The 23,090-nt window shown below is 47.7% G+C and overlaps 1 protein-coding gene across 16 annotated transcripts in view; it reads right to left on the bottom strand.

Moving 5' to 3' along the window:
• The window catches only part of CACNA1A (calcium voltage-gated channel subunit alpha1 A), a 428,952-nt gene that overhangs the window by 157,376 nt on the left and 248,486 nt on the right, over positions 1–23,090 (bottom strand). For all 16 annotated transcript variants that reach the window (XM_031659832.1, XM_031659842.1, XM_031659846.1 and 13 more), the window contains exons 6-8: positions 16,798–16,889; positions 10,228–10,380; positions 4,600–4,793 (exon numbers count right to left, since the gene is read on the bottom strand). In XM_031659832.1, the coding sequence (XP_031515692.1) occupies positions 4,600–4,793; positions 10,228–10,380; positions 16,798–16,889 (439 nt within the window). The remainder of the gene's footprint in view (positions 1–4,599; positions 4,794–10,227; positions 10,381–16,797; positions 16,890–23,090) is intronic.

Here is a 23,090-nt window from a genome sequence, read left to right as displayed (position 1 = left end):
ACCTCCACCTCCTGGGTTCAAGTGCTTCTCCTGCCTCAGCCTCCCAAGTGGCTGGGATTACAAGCACCCGCCCATCACGCCTGGCTAATTTTTGTATATTTAGTAGAGACCGGGTTTCACCATGGTGGCCAGGCTGGTTTCAAACTCCTGACCTCAAGTGATCTCCCCACCTTGGCCTCCCAAAGTGCTGGGATCACAGGCATAAGCCACCGCGCCCGGCCTGGGAGGGTGCTATTAGATGACAGAAGACTGGAATGGAGAATGAAGGCTCTAGAAGCCAAGGAATCCCAAAGATTGTGGGAAATCAGCAAAAGCCAGGAAGAGGCAAAGAACGATCCTCCCCCAGAGGCTTTTGAGGGGCGTGTTGTCAGCTCTGCTAACATCTTGAGGTTGGACTTCTGGCTTCCAGAACTGTCAGACCATAAATTCCTGTTGTTTTAAGCTACCCAGTCTGTGGTGCTTCATTATAGCAGCCCCAGGAAATAAATCTAAAAGTTCATCCCAGGAAATACCAGGCAGGGAATGGAAGGTGGTAAGTGAAGGGTGTGTAAGTGACCAGGTTAACCCTGCAGGAAACCAGAGCCTGATCCCACTGGAAAGATGCAGGGCAGAGCAAAACGCCTGATGGGGAGGGAGCTGGGGTATTTATCCACTGACTTCTCCAGGCACTGGCTGGAGGCTGCTCCTAGGGGTTGTCCATGCAGGCCAGGGGATCACAGCAGCCCCAGAGAGAGGCAGAGAGTGACAGGTGATTGCAGTATAAGGCATCCCTGCCCTCAAAGAACCTCAGTCTTTTGGCCAAGGGTTTCCTGACAGAAACCTTACTGACATTTGGGCTTGGATCATTCTCTATGTGGGGCAGAGGTGGGGGATGCTGTGCATTGCAGAATGTTGAGTAGCATCCATGACCTTCACCCACTTGATACCAATAGCATCCTCCTTCCCATCCAGTTGTGGCAATCAAAAATGTCTGCAGACACTGCCAAGTGTTCCCTGGGGGCAGAAATCATCCCTGGGTGAGAAGCTGTGTTCTAGGTTCACATTAGGGCCAAATCATTGCATGGGCTGCTAACCAAAGGACGAGGGTGGGATGTAAATGCGTGGAAAGTGCTAGAAAGCTACTCTGAGTTAGTGGTTAATAGCAGGGCCAGGGAGGGGAATAAAGTAAGACCTCTCACACCTCACTCCACTTCCTCAGGCGCTGCTGGAGCTGTTATGATGAAAAATTCATGCACGTTTCTAAAAGGAACACCATTCAGGGTGGGGAATTTGATTTACACGGAGGTCACCCTGGGCCAGGATCAGTTCTAAATACTTCATGCGAATCCACCTTACTCAATCCTCATGCCTTGTGAGGTGGGACTTTGCTTCTCTTCGTTTTGCACATGTGGAAATAGGGGCACAGAGAGGCCAAGCACCTTGTTGAAGGCTGCACAGCAAGGAAGTGGAAGAATCGGGAGGAACCCAGGCAGGCTGACACCTGAGTCTCTGCTCTTAACCACTCAGTTTGTGTCCCCAGAGGTGGCTTAGCTCTAAGCTTAGAGGCTTCCAGGGCAAACACCCTTTGGACAACGATACTTATAACTGAGCCCTCTGGAAATTCACGCTTCCTGTCCCACCACTGGGGACACCCCCAGCATCTTAATCTGAACCCCTAGACGCTTTCTCTGGTCATCCAACCCTGTGACATATCCCTTTTTTATGCTCACAATTTTTTTCAGCTCCCAATCCCCACTCCCATTCTCTCCCTGAGTTCCCTAGCCTTCAGGAGGGTTCATTTCCTGCTGGAGCTCCTCTCACACCAGCCTTGCAAAGTAAAAACCTAGAACCCATAAAAATTCCCCAGCGAGTTCTGGCCAGTTGGGTCTGACCCTTTGTCCAAGCTGTTCGCAGGTGAGGGCCAAGAGAGGGCCTGAGCTCAGATCTGCCGCCTGTTCCCAGAGATGCTACACTCAGATGAGGTTTTCATGCAAATTAGAACACCATGTCCCTTCCCCACATCCTCTTTTCTGTCAATAAATTATCATGATAACAGCAGAAATCGTACGTTGTCTATGATATGAATGACATTCTTGTGCAGTGCGTGACAGGCGCAACTGTTCATGGGGCTCCTTTTGCTGCCTACTCCCAACTAAAATGGGCCTTTGTTGATCAGGATTACAAGGATGAGTTTTTGCAAATCTCCCTCCACCCACAAGTGGGGAAATTCCTTAACCCATTTATGCTGGAGGTTGCAATTTTTTTGTGTGTGAAAAATCAGATCTTAGCGATGACCTTGAGCAGCAGGATGTAAATAACTCCCACAAAACTAGCATTCCAATAATGGAACACTAGGCATAAATGGGTTGTTAAGGAACATACACTAGAGCCAAGAGGAAAGTTCAGCTTCTCTATGTACAGGAGGAAGCCAGGTATTACTCCCTAGGAAGGCCAACCCCTGGCCTAACCTTAAATGGTAATTTTGGCCCTTACAGCTGGTGAAGATAAGATCTCCACAGGTCAACAGAGCTGTGTGTGTGTGGAGAAGCCCCAGGGTGCTCTACGGGGTCACGACACTTGTGGCATCCTTGTGTTTGATCCTGAATCCTTGGCTCTGCCCCACTCCAGCTGCTGACACGTGACCTGCTTGGGGACTGCTTACCTGCATCGCAGGTGAGGGGAGGTGAACTGTGGTGAGGACAGAGTGGGGTTTAAAACTTGCACACCTAAATATCTATCAGAATTATAAATGCATTTAGGCTGGGTGCGGTGGTTCACACCTGTAATCCTTGCACTTTGGGAGGCCGAGGCAGGAGGATTGCTTGAGGCCAGGAGTCTGAGAGCAGCCTGGGAAACATGGTGAGACCCCATCTCTATAAATTTTTTTTTTTTTTAAATTAGCTAGGCATGGTGGTGTGTGCCTGTGGTCCCAGCTACTCAGGAGGCTGGGGTGGGAGGATCCCCTGAGCCCAGGAGTTCAAGGCTGCAGTGACCTATGATTGCACCACTGCGCTCCAGCCTGAGTGACAGAGGGAGACCTTGTCTCTAAAAAAATAAAACAAAAATCTTTCCCCAAACTAAAATTATAAATGAATTTGGTCTTTGATCCTGCAGTCCCACTTCTGGGAATGGACACCCTCCAACCCCCTAGCGATATCTGCAAAAGTATGACGAGGTACATGCAACATTGCTCCTGGCACAGCAGCATCATGTTCGATGTCAGTGGACAGGAAGCCAGTCAAGCATTTCTCTTCGTGGCAAACAAATAAATTATGGGCAGCTACACAATAGAACGCTATGCAGCTGTGCAAAAGAATAAAGAAGGCCAGGCGTGGTGGCTCACGCCTATAATCCCAGCACTTAGGGAGGCTGAGGAGGGAGGATCGCTTGAGCCCAGGAGTTCCAGACTAGCCTGGGCAACATGGTAGAACCCCGTCTCTACAAAAATTAGCGGGGCATACTAGTGTGCACCCATGAAGAGACCGTCCATGTCCTGCAATGCAAAGATCTCTAGGACGTGTGGTTATGAGGAAAAAAAAAATCACAGAATTGAACAGCATGTATAGAATGCTGTTCCTTGGGGTAAGAAAGAGGGGGGAGGATATAGATTTGATTATGTTTATAATTGCATAAATAAACACTGGAAGGATATTCTGAGGAACTAAAGGGGTTGCATACTGGAGGAAGAGGAAATAGAATGTAGGGATACATCTTTCCAGAAACATCCCTAACATTTTTAAGATCTAGGGCAAGAGTACAAAAAAAAGACCATATACTACGGGGAAATATTTAAAAGGTAACTAAATAAAACATGCTTTATGCTTCTACTTTGCAAATATACCTTCCTTTACACTTTGGAAGGTCACAGTGGAATTTAGAATCCGGATATCTGCACTGGGTCAAGGTGTGGGGAGAGCCAGCCCTGTTCCTTTCTCTTCCTAGTCACGGCTATGTCCTGCCAGAGGGGCTCCACACACGTGTGGGCATTCCAGCTTGTACATCCAAGCTGGCCACATTTGTGCCAACAGCCACCCCTTGGATGTCCTTGGCCCTCAGGTGGGTTACTAACAGATCCATATGAGAATCACATGCAAGTTCATGGAATCTGGGCATGAACAGGAATTCTGGGATCCTGGTAACTCCAAACATGGTCTAGAAAGTGAGGCACAAGCTCTTGGTAGACACATTCCCTTGGCTCCAGGAACTTCTCATCCCACGGGGACTGGTGTGGCCGGAGGAGGGCCAGGTGAACCTCAGTGCAGGGCCCCCTTGCCTATATCCAAAGATATTACTCTACCTTTTATCTGTGTTGATGTTGGATCACATAACCTTTCCATATTCAAAAATCTAAAATTTGACCTAAACACTTGCACAATGAAAAATGATGTTGCATCTGGGGGCCCTCCAGACTTCTACGCCCTATAGTTAGAGTTCTGCTCGTGAGTCCCTGTAATCTTCCAAAGCCTGAGCCTCAGGCCAGCTTCACGGGGGCTGTGTTATCGTTGGGCTGCCTCCCCCAGCTCAGGGTCCCTCCATTGCAGCCTTGGAGTCTCACTGGTCCCAGGAGGTCACCTCCCTGAGACTCTGGTTGTCCACACACACCGTCCCAGCATCACTTACATTGTAGAGGAGATCAGTCCACCCTTCCATGGTTATGCACTGGAAAACAGTCAGCACTGCAAACAGGATGTTGTCAAACTGAGTGATCCCGTTGTTGGGCCCTTCCCAGTAGGGCTGACATTTGGTCCCATTGGGGCAGGTGCGGGCGGGCTCTTCTGTCCCACATGGAGCCGGAGACTCACCCTGAATGTCATCTACAAAAGGGAAGGGGAGAAAAGTCAAGGGAAGGAGCAGGAAAATCAGCTCTGAGAAATAGGGACCCAAGTGACTCCACAATGTTGCTGGAACAAATAACTATTGGGACAAACGTGATCAGTCTTCAAAGAAATCAGTGTTTGGCTTTGTGGGTCTATTAATTGTTTTCTATTGATTAATTTCTTGTCTGAGTTTTACTACTCTTCTCTTTCTGTTTTCCATGACTTTTTTTGTTTTGTTTTGTTTTGCTATTCTTTTCCTAAACTTTTGAGATGGATGAATTAACTGCCTTTAAGGCTATAAATTGCCTTTAAGTGTGGCTTTACCTGCATCTCAAAAATTTGTCATGCATTATCATTATTGTTCAAGTAAAATATTTTCCAATTTCCATTCGTATTTCTTTTTTGACCTACAGGTAATTTAGATGCATTTGTTTTTTAAAAAAACTTATTAGATATATATACCATATATATATATATATGAAGACAGAGCAGGAGAGGGAGGGAGAGAGAGAAGGAGAGGCAGGGGGGAGGGAAAGAGAGAGAGAGAGAGAATAGTATAGAACAGTATAATGATTCACCATCTACCTATCACCAATTTAGACACTTACCTACTTACTTCTGGCCAGTCTTTTTTAATCTATATCCCCTCCAAACACTTTGCCTTGCCACTAGAACTTTTTTTTTTTTTAAACGGAGTCTCATTCTGTCATCCAGGCTGGAGTGCAATGGCGCAATCTTGGCTCACTGCAATCTCCGACTTCTGGGTTCAAGGGATTCTCCTGCCTCAGCCTCCCAAGAAGCTGGGATTACAGGTGCCCCCCACCACAACTGGCTAATTTTTGTATTTTTAGAAGAGATGGGATTTCACCATGTTGGCCAGGCTGGTCTCAAACTCCTGACCTCAAGTGATCCGCCCGCCTCGGCCTCCCAAAGTGCTGGGATTACAGGCATGAGGCACTGCGCTCAGCCTAGAATATTTTTAAAGCAAAGCTCAGACATCATATCATTTCATCTGTAAATGAGAGGCGTGTCTCTTAATCTGCAAACACTTTTAGAGTTCTCTTTTTGTTACTGATTTCCAGCTTCATTGCATTATGGTCAGAAAATATGTTTTGTGTTTTTTCAGCTTTTTGACCTCCGTTGAGACAAATGTTATGGTCCATAATACAGTCAGTTTTTGTAAATGTGCCGTGTGCATAGTGCAGCTGGTAAGTGCAGCCTTCTTCCGACATGCATTAGGACAAATTTGTCAAGCGTGTTGTGTTATTCTCCTATAAGCCTTGCTGATTTTTTTCTTCTTGGGATGTACTGGGCTCAGGGAGCTGTTCTGGGGGTGAGTGACACCAGTACACACAGTTCCTACCCTTGCCTAAGGGTAAGGAACAGGAGCTGAGCTTTCTCCCCAAATAGCAGGAGGCAGGCTGTGAAAATGCCACAAGGAGAGAGAAACGTGCCAATAGACACCCCTTTTGCTGGAAACCAAAGACAGCTTCCTGGGGAGGTGGCAGTCGGGCTGAACGCTAAAGGTCAGTCCAAATCCTAAGGTATTGATGAGGTAAGGGAGGCAGGAAAACTCACATCCTGGGAGTGTCCTCATTTTACCAGCGCAGCGGGTCTCAGAGGACCTTATTCTGTGAGTGATGCTCTTGAAGGTTTTCAAAGACGGCCGTGGCATTGTCGGACAAGAAAACAAACAGCTGAGTGTGTGTAAACTCAAGCTTCCTACTCAACAAAAATCTCTCTCAATGTATGTGCTATAGACTTTGCAGCACCAATTCTCTGCTCCCTTGACTGAGTACACAGCAGAGGGAAATAAACCGATGCTGAATGAATGAATCTTGTTGGCGTTTCAAGCTGTGGCTAAATAGAAACTCCAAGTCTAGCCTCACCACGGACTTAAGTTGTTGGAAACGCCTTCCTCACTTAGGCTGGACTCGGTACATGAACTATTATTCGATAAATACAGGTTGGAAGGCAAAAATCTTTGAAACATAAGGCTCAGGGCAGAGAATAAAATAAATCCATGGGCTCCTATAATAAATGAGAACTATCGTTTGGGATGGCACCTGTGCCTGGAATCTTCTCTGTCTCCACCCCATGTCCAAGTCTGGCTCAATTCCCACCCTCCATGTAGCCTCTTCGTGTAGCCCAGTTAACACGGTCCCAGCCCCTCCCTCCCTCCGTCTCTTCCCTCCTTCCTTCCTTCCTCTCTTTCTCTCTCTCTCTTTTTTTTTTTTTTTTTTTGAGACAGGGTCTCACTTGTCACCCAGGCTGGAGTGCAGGCACCATCATAGCTTACTGCAGCCTCACAGCCTCCAATTCCTGGGCTCAAGTGATCCTTCTTCCTCAGCCTCCTGAGTAGCTGAGACTATAGGCATGTACCACCATGCATGGCTAATTTTTAAATTTTTTTTTTTTTTTTTTTGAGATGAAGTCTCACTCTGTTGCCCAAGCTAGAGTGCAGTGGCGTGATCTCAGCTCACTGTAACCTCCACCTCCCAGGTTCCAGTGATTCTCCTGCCTCAGTCTCCCAAGTATCTGGGACTATAGGCACATGCCACCATGCCTGGCTAATTATTTTTGTATTTTTAGTAGAGACGGGGTTTCACTATGTTCGCCAGGCTGGTCTTGAACTCCTGGCCTTGTGATCCACCTGCCTTGGCCTCCCAAAGTGTTGGGATTACAGGCGTGAGCCACAGCACCCGGCCGATTTTTGATTTTTATTTTAGTAGAGACAGGGTCTTGCTATGTTCCCTAGGCTGGTCTCAAACTAACGGCCTCAAGGGATACTCCCACCTCAGCCTCTCAAAGTGCTGGGATTACAGGTGTGAGTCACTGCACCTGGCCCCTTTCAGGCATACAATAGCTACTGAATTTTCATATTTAGGGGGGCGTGGGTATAATCACACATTAGCCTGCACTGTTAAAAATGGCTGCAAATGAGGGGTCTTGTTTCTTCTAACTATTTTGGAAGCTCTTAGAAAGCAGGAAGACTTCCACTTTATCTTTGCTTCCTTCTAAGCGATTGGCACGGTGCTGGGCGCACAGGAACTGGGCTCCCGACACTGAGGAATGCTACTGAAAACGGGTCTATCTTTAGCAGCTTTGCGATCCCCCTCAACCCCCCAACCACCGACATGAAACACTCTGAGCGTTGCTTCTAGAAAAACAACCGTCCAGAGTGTCTGAGGAATTCGGTTATAAATACATTTTAAAATTAACCCACTGCCTGGGTGTCTGTATATATCTGTCTCTTACTCACACGTCTTATATTTTTAATCGTGAGCTAGCTTTTCAGTCTTTCTCCTAAATCGAGGCTTCCTCCCCTCTGGTGGCACCACCCACATCTGTCCCCTCAAAACCCCACTCGGACCCAAGTCAACCCCGTGGCCTCTTCTCCTTTAACTAGTCTAGGGTAGAAAAAAATAAAATAAAAGCTCACGGAAACCTAGGATCCAGGAGTCCTGGTTTCTCTGCTCAAGGCTGATTTTTCCAAGAGGCCCTACCCCGTATTCACATTCTCTCTCTCTCTCTCTCTGTGTGTGTGTCTCTCTCTCTCTCTTTCTCTCTTGCATTTCCGCCTGGGTGACGAGGCCAGGAGCAGAAATAGCTCTGCCTCAATTAACACCTTCTTCATCGGGGAAAGAAATAATTAGGACATTCCATATTGAGCAAACTTCACAAGCCCAGGAGAGAAGGAGACAGGAGGAGCAAGAGAAAAAGAGGAAAAAAAAAACCCCAAAAAATAAAACCCCACAAAAAACCAAAACCTCCAACCACTGCAAATAAACCTTCCCCACTGGGTTTTCCCTTCCCCTGGGAGGAGTGGGGAAGGAGGGCTCAGGGGCTGCCTCTGCGAATCCACTTGGGGGTCACTGGATGGAGAAGGTGGGTTGAAATCGACTCCCAGACAGAATCTTCTGTGGCTGCCTTTCCCAAATAAGGGGCCTGAAACCTCTTTCTGTGCCCACCTGGGTTCCCCTTGAAGCTTCTTAATTCATTCTATCCACTCCTTCCATTCTCAGCTCCCTTGACCCAAATCATCAGAACCAGCCTTGCCATTCAGTCTGTCTGCACCCAGACGGCCAGTGGTCTAAATATTGAAATACTGAAGGCATCCCTTCCTACTTGGTTCCATTTCATTCTGGAGCTTTACAGTGCAAGCAGCTAGAGTTTGGACAGGCAAAGATTTAACTGAAAACATATCCAAGGGCTATTTGGTTCCTGAGTGTGGATCGTGGCGGACACACTGCTTCCACACTGCTGGTTCAGAGCTGAGCCCTGGTAGGGTGTCTCTGCGCTGCCTGGCTTTTCCCCTGCTCACCCCACCCCCGGACCCAGCCACTGAAGGGTTAATGTGGGCATAGTCAGGGAGGGGCAGGACGCTGCTGAGTGCTAGGTTCTGACTGGTTGGTGCCAGGACTCCCAACTGGGATATCTCTGATACATCCTGGGGGTTGGGGGAGACCAGGAGGACTCATCTAGTACTCTCACCTTCTGTAAGGTACCACTCACAATGCATTTAGGCAATAACCCTTTTCTGGCCCAGCTCTCCCCACTTCTTGCTTGCTTTAGAAGTCAGGACTGGCTGAGGTCTGAAAGCACCCAGAATACCTGTTCCACTTAGTCAGATGTGCCAGGCATTAATTCCCACTCTAGGAGCAGTCCTCATCAATGTCAGAAAGAAGCCAGTGTATAAATACCCCAGCTCCCTTGCCCCTTGGCTGGGACGGCTCTGAGGTGTGTGTTCTTTACTTATTTATTTATTTATTTATGATGGAGTCTTGCTCTTTCGCCAGGCTAGAGTGCAGTAGTGCAATCTCGACTCACTGCAACCTCTGCCTCCTGGGTTCAAGTGATTCTCCTGCCTCAGCCTCCCGAGTGACTGGGACTACAGGTGCCCGCCACCACACCCAGCTAATTTTTGTATTTTTAGTAGAGATGGGGTTTCACCATGTTGGCCAGGATGGTGTCCGACTCCTGACCTCAGATGATCTGCCCACCTCGGCCTCCCGAAGTGCTGGGATTACAGGCGTGAGCCACCGCACCCAGTTGAGTTGTGTGTTCTTTGCTCTCTCCCGGAGGTGCCTGGGGGATCCAGTCCCAGTTGTAACTGATAACCCACTTGCTAGCACACTCTTTCACAGATCCCTTCCTTTCTCTGTCTCACTTCCTCTTTCTCCTGATGGTGCTTCCTGGGATCATTCCCAGATAAACTCTTTCTCTGCTGGGTCACCTTCTATGGAACCCCAACCCTTTCAACAGCGAAGATCTCAGAGGCTATTGAACCTGCTGCCTCTCCTGCAGCCCTCTCTGAAGGAGACGATCCTCCCAGCTGCCAGGAGAAAGAAGCACACCCCTGCCCAACCCTCCCAAGAGCTTGTCCCTGAAGGAGAAAACTGGAAAGACACATCATGCTCCGCGGACCTACCTGTCCCCTCTTCAAAGCAGGTGGTATGAAATTTTCCCATATAAAATTCTAACCCTATGATTGCAAAAATAAGGATTGCAAAAAATAGGAGGAGGCCGATCTGCAGCAAAGGGATCATCGCCTTCATGATCGACTTCAGGACGACTTGTAAACCTGGGGGGACACAGAGAGAGGCCCCATAAGCCCACGAGCAAGCACCCCCAAACCCTGCCACCAAGACGCCAAGGTCTCTCCCAAACAAAGCAGGTGTGTTCCCAAGGGAACCTCAAGCACACGGGAGCCTGGGGATTGGGCAATGGTAAAGGAAGCACCGCATGGAGGCTGGTCCTTATCATAGGAACAACCCTTCCTAGGTTTTTTTTTTCTTTCTTTGAGACAGGGTCTTGCTCTGCTGCCCGGGCTGGAGTGCAGTGGCCCAATCATAGCTCCCTGCAGCCTTAACTTCCTGGGCTCAGGCGATCCTCCTGCCTCAGTCCCCGGAATAGCTAGGACTACAGGTGTGCACCACCATGCCTGGCTAAGTTTTACAACTTGTTTGTAGAGATAGGGTCTTGCTATGTTGCCCAGGCTGGCCTGAAACCCCTGGCCTCCAAGCGCTCAAACCCCTCCGCCTCCTAAAGTGCTAGGATTATAGGGGTGAGCCACCATACCTGGCCCCTATTATTATTATTTTTCACTTTTTATATTTTTATTTTTTTTGAGATGGAGTCTTGTTCTGTCACTCAGGCTGGAGTGCAGTGGTGCCATCTCGGCTCACTGCAAGCTCCACCTCCCAGGTTCACGCCATTCTCCTGCCTCAGCCTCCCAAGTAACTGGGACTACAGGCGCCTGCCACCATGCCCAGCTAATTTTTCATATTTTTAGTGGAGACAGGGTTTCACCGTGTTAGCCAGGATAGTCTCGATCTCCTGACCTCGTGATCCGCCTGCCTCGGTCTCCCAAAGTGCTGGGATTACAGGCGTGAGCCACCGCGCCCGGCCTTATTATTTTTTAAAAAGCACTTTTAACTTTAAAGTATTTATTCATGTATTTTAATTAGCCAGGCATGATGGTGCATGCCTGTAGTCCTAGCTACTCTGGGGACTGAGGCAGGAGGATCACTTGAGCCCGGGAGGTTAAGGCTGCAGGGAGCTATGACTGTGCCACTGCACTCCAGCCTGGGCAGCAGAGCAAGACGCTGTCTCAAAGAAACATATGTATGTATTTTATAGAGACAGGGTCTCACTATGTTATTCAGGCAGGTCTCGAACTCCTGACCTCAAGCGATATTCCCGCCTCTGCCTCCCAAAGTTCTGGGATTACAGGCACGAGCCACCGAGCCCAGCCAACTTTAAAGTATTTAATAAAAGTAATTGACATGCTGTTCCATTTGATGATCTTTTGGGCAAGAAAGGGGTGGGAATCCATTACTTTCGGAGCCGTATTCCTGAGTGTTGGGCAACTTGCACCCAGAAGAGGGAGCCATTTTCTTATTTTTTTTTTTTTTTTGCTGCCAACAGGGGGCGTCTTTTCCTAATTCATAAAAGGGCGCCCATATAGGCTGGTTGCTGCTCTGGGTAGGGAAAGCGGTTGGCGGTCTCAATTTCAACCCCAAGGAACTAGACTCAACACTATTTCACTGGCTTCTAGCGACAAACCCCTGAGGTGGCCATATATGTAAAGTCGCTCCCATTTTACAGAAGTGGGAAGCAAGGCCGACAGAGATGCTATGATTCACCCAAGAGAATGCATGAGAAATGGCAGAACTAGGCAGGGTGCGGCGACTCACACCTGTAATCCCAGTACTTTGGGAAGCCAAGGCCAGCAGATCACCTGAGTTCAGGAGTTCAAGACCAGCCTGGCTAACATGGTGAAACCCCATCTCTACTAAAAATACAAAAAAGTATCTGGGCACGGTGGCCAGCGCCTGTAATCCCAGCTACTTGGGAGGCTAAGGCAGGAGAATCGCTTGAACTTGGGAGGCAGAGGTAGAAGTAGCCAAGATCGTGCCACTGCACTCCAGCCTGAGTCACAGAGTAAGACTCTGTCTCAAAAACAAAAAACAAACAAACAAAAAAGGCCGGGTGCGGTGGCTCACGCCTGTCATCCCAGCACTTTGGGAGGCCAAGGCAGGTGGATCACAGGGTCAGGAGATCGAGACCATCCTGGCTAACATGGTGAAACCCTGTCTCTACTAAAAAAATACAAAAATTAGCCGGGCGTGGTGGCGGGTGCCTGTAGTCCCAGCTACACGGGAGGCTGAGGCAGGAGAATGGCATGAACCTGGGAGGTGGAGCTTGCAGTGAGTGGAGATCGCGCCACTGCACTCCAGCCTGGGCAACAGAGCGAGACTCTGTCTCAAAAAAAAAAAAAAAAAGCAGAACTAGGATTTGAACCCAGGTCCATCTGATGCAAGGTCCCATGTTCGCCCATGTGCTGATGTTGCTTTCTCTGTTCTGAGCAACCCAATTCAGAAAGATGGTGGTGAATAAGAAGGCAGGGGGCCAGGGTTGGTGGCTCATGCCTGCAATCCCAGCACTTTGGGAGGCTGAGGCGGGTGGACCATGAGGTCAAGAGATCGAGACCATCCTGGCTAATACAGTGAAATCCCATCTCTACTAAAAATACAAAAAAATTAGTCAGGCGTGGTGGCGGGCGCCTGTAGTCCCGGCTACTTGGGAGGCCGAGGCAGGAGAATGGCGTGAACCCGGGAGGCGGAGCTTGCACTCAGCCAAGATGGTGCCACTGCACTCCAGCCCGGGCGACAGTGCAAGACTCTATCTCAAAAAAAAAAAAAAAAAAAAAAAAAGAAGGCAGGGAACAGTCCCCGAAGGGACACAGTGGAACAGAAGACACACCCAAGTGGGCATCTGAAGACCTGAATCTGGGGGTATTGTCATCAATCAGGCACCCCATGCAAGCTCTCATCCTACCAAGCTCAGCCTCCAGTAGCCTCTCATCTAACAAATGGTTCATTCATGGTGGTTGAATGACTCTGGGCTTCAAATCCTTTTGGGAGAGGAAGGGGTTAATACTGAAATTCCCATCCTACACTAAAAGTTCCACTATTGTAAGACTCAAAGAATGTTCATAATAATAATAGCTGGCCAGGAGTGGTGGCTCACACCTGTAATCCCAGCACTTTGGGAGGCTGAGGCGGTTGGATCACTTGAGCCCGGGAGTTTGAGACCAGCCTGAGCAACATGGCGAAACCCTATCTCTACAAAATACAAAAAAAATTAACTGGGCATGGTGCTGTGTGCCTGGAGTCCCAGCTATTTGGGAGGCTGAGATGGTAGGATTGCTTGAGCCTGGGGAGGCTGAGGCTGTACTGAGCTGTGATTGCACCACTGCACTCCAGCCTGCCGACAGAGCAAGAGCCTTAGTTAGTATTTCTTTGCCCATCATTGGCTTTTTTTTTTTTTGAGATGGACTTGCTCTATCACCCAGGTTGGAATACAGTGGGATGATCACGTCTCACTGCAGCCTCGACCTCCTGGGCACATGCGAGCCTCCTGCCTCAGCCTCCTGGGTAGGTGTGACTACAGGCACACTTCACCATGCCTGGCTCCACTACCTTTTTTTTTTTTTTTTTGAGGCTATTAATGCAGGTCTGAACGATGTCAACATCCTATGTCTGTAACCACTGTGCTATCTATTAGGAAAGTCTATGGTCAAAATGAAGGTTCAAACATACAGATTGGAGCTTTGCTTCTTGATTGGAGAAACTTCCCATGGCTCTTGATGGGTGGAGACCACAATAAGAAAGGGAAACTGTCAGGAAAGCTTGAGGGGCCGTGCCACTCCAAGGGCTTAAAAATGTAATGTGGGTGCTAACAGACGCAGTGTGGTGTAGTGGTTAAGGTGCTGGATATTATTGGTGTCTGGCCAAGATCCCATTTTCTTTCTGGTGTACCCGCCCTCCAGCTGCTATGGATGTTGGTTACCAATGCCTCCCAGCTGCCCCTCTTCTTAGTAGAATTGCCCTTGGTGATCAAAAGCTGTCTCACCAGGGAGCTACTGCACCTCTGCCTCCCATCCGCAGTGACTGACCATAGAAGTACAAAAGGCCAGCATCCTTGTCACACACGTTGGAGGACAACTCTGGTGTCACACACATTCCAGCTGAAATTGCATCCCTGCTCTATCCATTCCCCTGCCCCACCCTGCTGACCTCGTGCTGTTTCTCCCGAGAGCCGTGCCCGGATAAAGCGGGTGCGTCTGAACACCCACCTAAGTACCCGCTTCAAGGGAACTTGATATAGTCATCCACTTACTAGTGAATTCCAAACCTCAGCTTCTCCATCTGTAAATGGGGACTGGAATAGTATCTCCCTCACAGGATTAAATGAGAGAGTTCATACACAGTGAAGTACCTGGTAAGTCATAGGTGGTCATTAAACAGAGACTCTTGTTACTATTGCTACTATAATATATATACATACATATATATATATATATATATATTTTTGGAGACAGGATCTCTCACTTTGTTGCCCAGGCTGAGTGCGGTGGCACCGTCACAGCTCACTGCGGCTTCAAACTCCCAGGCTCAAGCGATCCTCCCATCTCAGTCTCCGTCCTATAGCTGAGGTTACTGGTACACACCACCATACCTGGCTAGTTTTTGTATTTTTTTTAGAGACAGCGTCTTGCTTTGTTGCCCAGGCTGGTCTTGAACTCCTGGCCTCAGGCAATCGTCCCACCTTGGCCTCCCAAAGTGCTGGGATTACAGGTGTGAGCCACTGCACCTGGCTCTTTGGACTATTAGATTTGGGATGGCCCTTCATTTAATATGATGCAGGCATCTGCCGAGATCTTGCAGAGACCTTGGATAGAAGTGTCTTCTTTCTATGAAAAGACCCTGCTGGGGATCCTCTGGGAAATCTTACGCTTCAAACCTGGGTAGCAATGAGCCTGAAGAACGAAGCCAATAAAATGTAAAATGGTGATAATAAGAGAAACTACCTCACAAGTTTGTTGGGAGGATACATGACTTTAAAAAAATGGAAATACTTAGAATAATGTCTGGCACATAGTGTGTTTCATTTTTTTTTTTTTTTTTTGAGATGGAGTTTCACTCTTTCATCCAGGCTGGAGTGCAGTGGCATGACCTCAGCTCACTGCAACCTCCACCCTCCGGGTTCAAATGATTCTTCTGCCTCAGCCTCCCAAGTAGCTGGGATTATAGGTGCCCACCACCACACTCGGCTAATTTTTGTATTTTTAGTAAAGATGGGGTTTCGCCATTTTGACCAGGCAGGTCTCGAACTCCTGACTTCAGGTGATCTGCCCACCCGCCTTGGCCTCCCAAAGTGTTAGGATTACAGGCGTGAGCCACTGAACCCAGCCTATACATTGTTTGTTTGTTTTTAAACTTTTTGTTGTATGGTTTTGTGAGACAAGGTCTCACTCTGTTGCCCAGGCTGGAGTGCAGTGGTGCTGTCACAGCTCACTGCAGCCTTGACCTCCTGGGCTCAAGTGATCCTCTTGCCTCAGCCTTTTAAGTAGCTGGGACTATGGGTGTGCACCACCATGCCTGCTTTTTTTTTTTTTTCCTGTAGAGATGAGGTTTTGCCATGTTGCCCAGGCTGCTCTTAAACTCCTGAGCTCAAGCTATCTGACCACTTCAGTCTCCCAAAGCGCTGGGATTTCAGGTGTGAGCCACTGTGCCCAAACCTGGCTTATTTAAAAAAAAAATTGTAGATATGGGGGGGTCTCACAATGTTCCCCAGGCTGGTCTTGAACTTGTGGCCTCAAGTGATCCTCCCAAAGTGCTGGGATTACAGGCGTGAGCCACCATGCCCGGCTAAATTATTATTACTAACCAAGACAAGAAGATAGAAAAAGGACAGCCCTGTTTTATTTTTGCTTTTTACATTTTTTTCGGCTCAACCTATACTTAATCTTGACCCTGCATATGGCAGCCACCCCTAAAGGGGGAGGAGATGCATCTGTGGAGCATGAGAAAGCAGCAAGGAATGGGTATGAATTTTAGGGCTCGTTAGTGTCCACTGTAAGAATTCAGGTGAGTAATTTAACCTCCTTGAGCCTCAACCTTCTCATCTGTAAAATGGGTGTTCACTGGATGACTGTGAGGATGAAATAAGGTAATGCATGTAAAGTCCTCCTGCGGTGCCCTGTATACAGCAGGCACTCAGCAAATGGGAATGGTCATTGCCCAGGCTTGGAGTCACACTTGCTCCTAGTTCTGCCACTTCTGAGCCACAAAACCCTGCTCCAATTTTTCCGCCACTCTGAGCCTCAGTTTCCCCCTCCATAAAATAGAGACATCAGTCCTATCGACTTCATAGGGCTGTGAGCATTGAATGAGATCACATGTGGTGCTTAGCATGGCTCCTGATAGACAGTAGGTGCTCAGTAAATGGGTGTGGCTCCTAGCTTGCTTTCAGGAGCTCATGGGGAGCTACAGTCACGTTCCTCGGGGTCCCCTACAGGGAGTCCCAAAGAGGAGACTGCCCACACAGGCTGGTGGTGGGATGTGGCCTCCTGAGATGCTCTGCACAGGGGAAACTGAGGGCTCCTGGGGCCCCTGAGCAAACCCCTTGTCAGGGTCGGAAACTCACGCACTTGGGATTCCAGACACCAGCTTGAGCGGCCGCAGCACTCGAACTGCCCTCAGCGTCCGTAGGTCAAACTCCGTCCCAACTGTTGCCAAGATGCTGAAAGAAAGAAGCCAGAATGGAGAACAGAGGGTGGGTTTCGGGGGTCAGAGAGCAGGGCGGGGGTGCTTGGGATTCCAAGTCGTCTTGTATTGGCTGGGTGACCACAGGCAGGTGACTTGACACCACTGGCCTCAGTTTTGTCACCTGTAAAATGGTCTTAACAGTACCTGCCTCATGGGATAAAAGGTGATTTACGAAGACCCCCAACAGATGGTTCACGTTCCACAAATGTTGCAGTGAGAGAAATGGAAACTTCCCAATGGCTCATGGTTAGGGTGACATTCAGTATATTTCACAACCTACAATGACAATAGGTTGTGGGGCGGCCTGGGGCCCTGGGGGAATGACAGACCTTTCGGGGTTTGTGACTCTTTATTTTATTTTATTTATTTATTTTTTTGAGACAGAGTCTCGCTCTGTTGCCCAGGCTGGAGTGCAATGGCGCGATCTCAGCTCACTGCAACCTCTGCCCCCGGGTTCAAGGGATTCTCCCGCCTCAGCCTCCCGAGCAGCTGGGATTACTAGGCACCTGCCATCATGCCTGGGTACTTTTTTTTGCATTTTTGTAGAAACGGGGTTTCACCATGTTGGCCAGGCTGGTTGTGAACTCCTGACCTCAGGTGATCCACCCACCTCAGCCTCCCAAAGTGCTGGGATTACAGGCGTGTGCCTGGCCTGGTTTGTGGCTCTTTAACAGATGGCAGGAAAGCAGTTCAGTGTTAAGAGCCCAGCCTGCATGGGTTCAAATCCCAGCTCTGCCACTTTCCAGTTGGGTTACCTTGGGCAAAGAACGTCCCTGCTGTGCCTCAGTTTCCCCCTTTTGTATAACCTAGATAACAATAGTATCAATACCTCTAAGGGCTGTGAGGATTCAGTAAGTTGATAAAAAGTCGTCAGCACAATGCCAGGCACACAGGTGTGTGCTACTCAGAAATAAATAAGAAAACAAAAAAATGGGTGTGATCTCGCCTGTGTGGACCAGCCGGCATCAGCCGGCTAGAAGGCAGCTACAGACCCCAAGCCTCCGGTCAAAAAGAGTCCCTTTTGTAAATGCAAGTTAGTAAGGATGATAGTGGTAGGTGGGAGGAGGCTTCTGTAGAAACCCTCCGGGCAAGACCCTGTCATGAGACCTCATTTGTAAAAGTATTGCTGTTGAAACGCAGGGTCCCTCCTGGCCCTGTTTCCTGAACATGTCCATTTCAGAGCTAAGTGATGTACAGTGCGTGGTCAAGGCACAATACAATAAAAGAGATTGTCATCAGAACTTCATATAATGGACAAGAAATGCCGAATACCAGAGGGTCTGTGGTTAATGGAAGGTTGGCAAATAACTTGGGGATTTTTCAGTTTATTTTTAATTTAGACATGGGGTCTTGCTCTGATGCCCAGGCTGGAATGCAGTGGTGCAATCATAGCTCGATACAGCCTTGAACTCCTGGGCTCAAGCAATCCTTCTGTCTTAGCCTACTGAGTATCTGGGATTACAGGCGGGAACCACCACACCTGGCTTGATTTTTCAGTTTTATACAGGCGCTTGGGTCTTAACACTTCAGTCTGTGGCCAACTGGTATCTGTACCTCTTGCCTCAGGGCTTTCTCCAAAGCTGAGGCAGGCCCAGGGAATGAACTTTAAGGGAGCAGCCCTCAACCAAAGATTGCTGGGAGTTGGTGGATCAATACCCCAGCTCCCTCCCCCTCATTCTAGATCACTTAAGATGTAAGTTCCACATGGGCTCCCAGTGGGACTGAGCTCAAATGCCCACAGGACAACTCATCCTTCTTTGCCCCACCTCCCCTCTTCCTCTCCAACCCGTTCTGGGGTCACCTCTCAGATGAACTACTTGCACAAGGATTGCCCTAAATTCTTGTTTCAGGGTCTATTCTGGGTCATCCTAAACTAACACGAAGCCTGTGCTCAACTTTTTTTTTCTCAAGATTACTCCTAGAGGAGAGATGGGCATATTAGGTTGGACTGACCTACTTTTCCACCATCCACAAGTGGGCGTCTGAGCACATCCTATATGCTGGGTAGAGTGACACACGAGACTATCCCTGCCCCACGGAGCTGACGCAGAAGAGAAGTGCTTAAGAAAAACATGCACACAATGAATGAATCTGTTGCAGGTGTGATGCCTTCTCAGCTAAGAAGACAATGGCTTTGAGGGGCACACAGCAGGTTAACTAGTACAGGGCCTAGGGATACCCCCTATTTCAAGTCAAGTTCCCAGAGATGAGGAGAAATCTGGCCAGTGGGGAAAGAACTTTCCAGGCTGAGACAGCGGCCATGACAGAGAGCTAGGGACTGAAGGAAGCTTGGAAAATTCAAGAAATGACATGGTGTCACCACTGGGATTTGGATGGTGAGGTTCAAGCAGCAAGCCATGAAGCCAGAGTAGGCAGGGGCCATGACATACAACTTTACAAAAAATGAATTTATTTATTTTTATTTTTAGAGACAGGGACTTACTGTCACCCAGGCTTGAGTATAGTGGTGCAGTAACAGCTCACTTGCAGCCTCAATCTCCTGGGCTCAAGCGATCCTCCCACCTCTGCCTCCTAAGCAGCTGGGACTATGGGTGTACAACAACACATTCAGAAAATTTTAAAAATTTTTTGTAGAGATGGGGTCTTGCTATATTGCCCAGGCTGGTCTTGAACTCCTGGCCTCAAGTGATCCTCTCACTTCGGCCTACCAAAGTGCTGGGATTATAGGTATGAGCTACTGCACCTGGCCCATTCAACTTTTAATTTGATTTACTTTATTTTTCTCTTCTCCTACCAGCTTTCTGATACTAACTTGGGTTCCTCAAATTCTGACTTAGAGATCATTATTCTCTTCTTGCACCTTGTTTTCTTCTGTGCTGGCAGATAAAAGCTGTCAGGTGTTCACAGCAAAGAACAGGCAGTGGCTAAGTCCTTACTTTTTCACTTCACAAACATTAACTGAGCACTAATAACAAGCCAGGCCCTGTCTCTCTGTGGGGGGAGACTGAGAGTAAACCCAATAAATACAAGCAGGCTTTGTTTTGTTTTGTTTTGTTTTAGAGATGGAGTCTCCCTGTGTTGCCCAGGCTGGCCTCCAACTCCTGGGCTCAAGGGATCCTCTTGCCTTGGCTTCCCAAAGTGCTGGGATTATCGGTGTGAGCCACCACACCGGCCGAGGCAGACTTCATTTCATGGTACTTTGCTTTACTGCAATTTGCAGATATTGTGTTTCTTACAATTTGAAGATTTGCGGCAACCCTGCATCAAGGAAGTCTATCAGGGCATTTTTTTCCCTAACAGTGTGTGCTCACTCGCGTCTCTGCGTCACACTCTGGTAATTCTTATGGTATTTCAAACTTTTACATAATTATTACATCTGTTATGGTGATCTGTGATCAGTGATCTTTGATGTGACTATTGGAATTGTTTGGGGGTGCCACGAACCACATCCATAGAAGATGGCAAACTTGATCGATAAATGTTGGGTGTGTTCCAACTGTTTTGCCAACTGGTTATTCCCCCATCTCTCCTGCTTTCCTTGGGCCTTCCTATTCCCTGAGACATAACAATATTGAAATTAGGTCAGTGTATAACTGTACAATGGCCTTTAAGTGCTCAAGTGAAAGGAAGAGTCTCATGCCTCTCACTTTAAATTAAAAGCTAGAAATGATTAAACACAGTGAGGAAGGCACGTCAAAAGCTGAGACAGGGCCAGGGATGGTGGCTCATGCCTGTAATCCCAGCACTTTGGGAGGCTGAGGTGAGAGCACGGCTTAAGCCTAGGAGTTTGAGACCAGCCTGGGCAAAATAGGGAGACTTCATCTCTACAGATAATTAAAAAATTAGCTGGGTGTAGTGGTACACACCTGTGGTCTCAGTTACTTAGGAGGCTAAGGTGGGAGGATCACTTGGTCCTAGGAAGTTGAGGCTGCAGTGAGCGGTGATCACACCACTGCACTCCAGCCTGGGCAACAGAGTGAGACCCTGTCTCAAAAAAAAAAAAAAAAAAAAAAAGGCCATAAGCTAGAGGTGAGCGAAGTTGTGAATGCAAAGGAAAAGTTACTGAAGGAAATTAAAAGGGCTACTCCAGTAAACACATCAATGATAAGAAAGTGAGACAGGCTTATTGCTGATATGGAGAAAGTTTTAATGGTCTAGGTAGAAGATCAAACCAGCCGCTACATTCCCTTAAGCCAAAGCCTAATCCACAGCAAGCCCCTAACTCTCTTCAATTCTGTGAAGACTGAGAGAGGTGGGGAAGCTTCAGAAGAAAAATCTGAAGCTAGAAGGTCTTGGTTCATGAGGTTTAAGGAAAGAAGCTGTCCCCATAATCTAAAAGTGCAAGGTGAAGTGGCAAGTGCTGATGGAGAAGTTGCAGTAAGTTATTCAGAAGATCTAGCTGAGACTATTAATGAAGCTGGTGACACTAAACAACAGATTTTTAATGTAGACAAAATGCCCTATTGGAAAAAGATGCCATCTAGGACTTTCATAGCTGGAGAGGAGAAGTCAATGCCTGGCTTCAAAGCTTCAAAGGACAGGCTGACTCTCTTGTTAGTGGCTAGTGCTCCTGGTGACTTTAAGTTGAACCCAATGCTCATTTACCATTCCAAAAGTCCCAGGGTCTTAAGAATTATGCTAAATCTACTTTGCCTGTGCTCTATAAATGGAACAATGAAGACTGAATGACAGCCCATCTGTTTATAGCGTGGATAACTGATATTTTAAGTCCACTGTTGAGATCTACTCAGAAAAAATATATATATAATACAATATATATATATTGGACGAAGTTGCACTCTTGTTGCCCAGGCTGGAGTGCAATGGCACGACCTTGGCTCACTGCAACCTCCGCCTCCCAGGTTCAAGCAATTCTCCTGCCTCAGCCTCCTGGGTAGCTGGGATTACAGGCACCTGCTACCATGCCTGGATAATTTTTTTTTGTACTTTTAGTAGACTTGGGGATTCACCATGTTGGCCAGGCTGGTCTTGAACTCCTGACCTCAGGTGATCCACCTGCGACGGCCTCCCAAGGTGGTGGGATTCCAGGTGCGAGCCACTGTACCCAGCCAGAAAAAAGATTTCTTTCAAAAATATTACTGCTGACAATGCACTGGTTATCCAGGACCTCTGATGGACATGTACAAGAAGATGAATGTTGTTTTTATGTCTTCTAACACAACATTCTTTTTTTTTTTTTTTTTTTTTTTTTTTTTTGAGGCAGAGTCTCACTTTGTCGCTGCAATGGTGTGATCTTGGCTCACTGCAACCTCCGTCTTCTAGGGGGTTCAAGCAATTCTCCTGCTTCAGCCTCCCAAGTAGCTGGGATTACAGTCACACACAACCCAGCCCAGCTAATTTTTGTATTTTTAGTAGTGATGGGGTTTCACCATGTTGACCAGGCTGGTCTTGAACTCCTGACCTCAAGTGACCCACCTGCCTCAGCCTCCCAAAGTGCTGGGATTACAGGTGTGAGCCACCATGCCCAGCCACAACATTTATTCTGTAGCCCATGAATCAAGAAGTAATTTTGCATTTCAAGTCTTATTATTTAAGGGATACATTTCATAAGGCTATAGCTGCCATAGACAAATTCCTTTGATGCATCTGGGCAAAGGAAATTGAAAACTTTCCGGAAAGGATTCACCATTTTAGATACCATTAGGAACATTTGTGGCTGGTTCCAGTGGCTCATGCCTGTAATCCCAGCACTTAGGGAGACCAAGGCAGGAGGATCACTTGAGGCCAGGAGTTCAAGACCAGTCTGGGCAACATAGTGAGACCCCAACTCAATTAAAAAAAAAAAAATCCACAATGAACAACAACAAAAAGAACATCTGTGATTCATGGGAACAGGTCACAATATCAACGTTAATAGGAATTTTGAGGAAGTCAACTCCAATCCTCATGGATGACTTTGAGGAGTTCAAGACTTAACTGGACGAAGTCACTGCAGATGTGATGGAATAGCAAGAGAACTAGAATTAGAAGTGGAGCCTGAAGATGTGACTGAATTGCTGCAGCCTCATGATCAAACTTCAATGCACGAGGAGTTACTTGTTACGGAAGAGCAAAGAAAGTGATTTCTTGAGATGGAGACTACTCCTGGTGAAAATTCTGTGAACACCGTTAAAATGACAACATGGGATTTAGAATATGACATAAACTTAGTTGGCAAAGCAGTGGTAGGGTTTGAGAGGACTGACTCCAATTT

Source organism: Papio anubis, chromosome 20, assembly GCF_008728515.1.
Source record: "Papio anubis isolate 15944 chromosome 20, Panubis1.0, whole genome shotgun sequence".
NCBI lineage: Eukaryota > Metazoa > Chordata > Mammalia > Primates > Cercopithecidae > Papio > Papio anubis.
The sequence above is the reverse complement of the archived record's forward strand: the minus strand, read 5'-3'. Positions and strand labels throughout refer to the sequence as shown.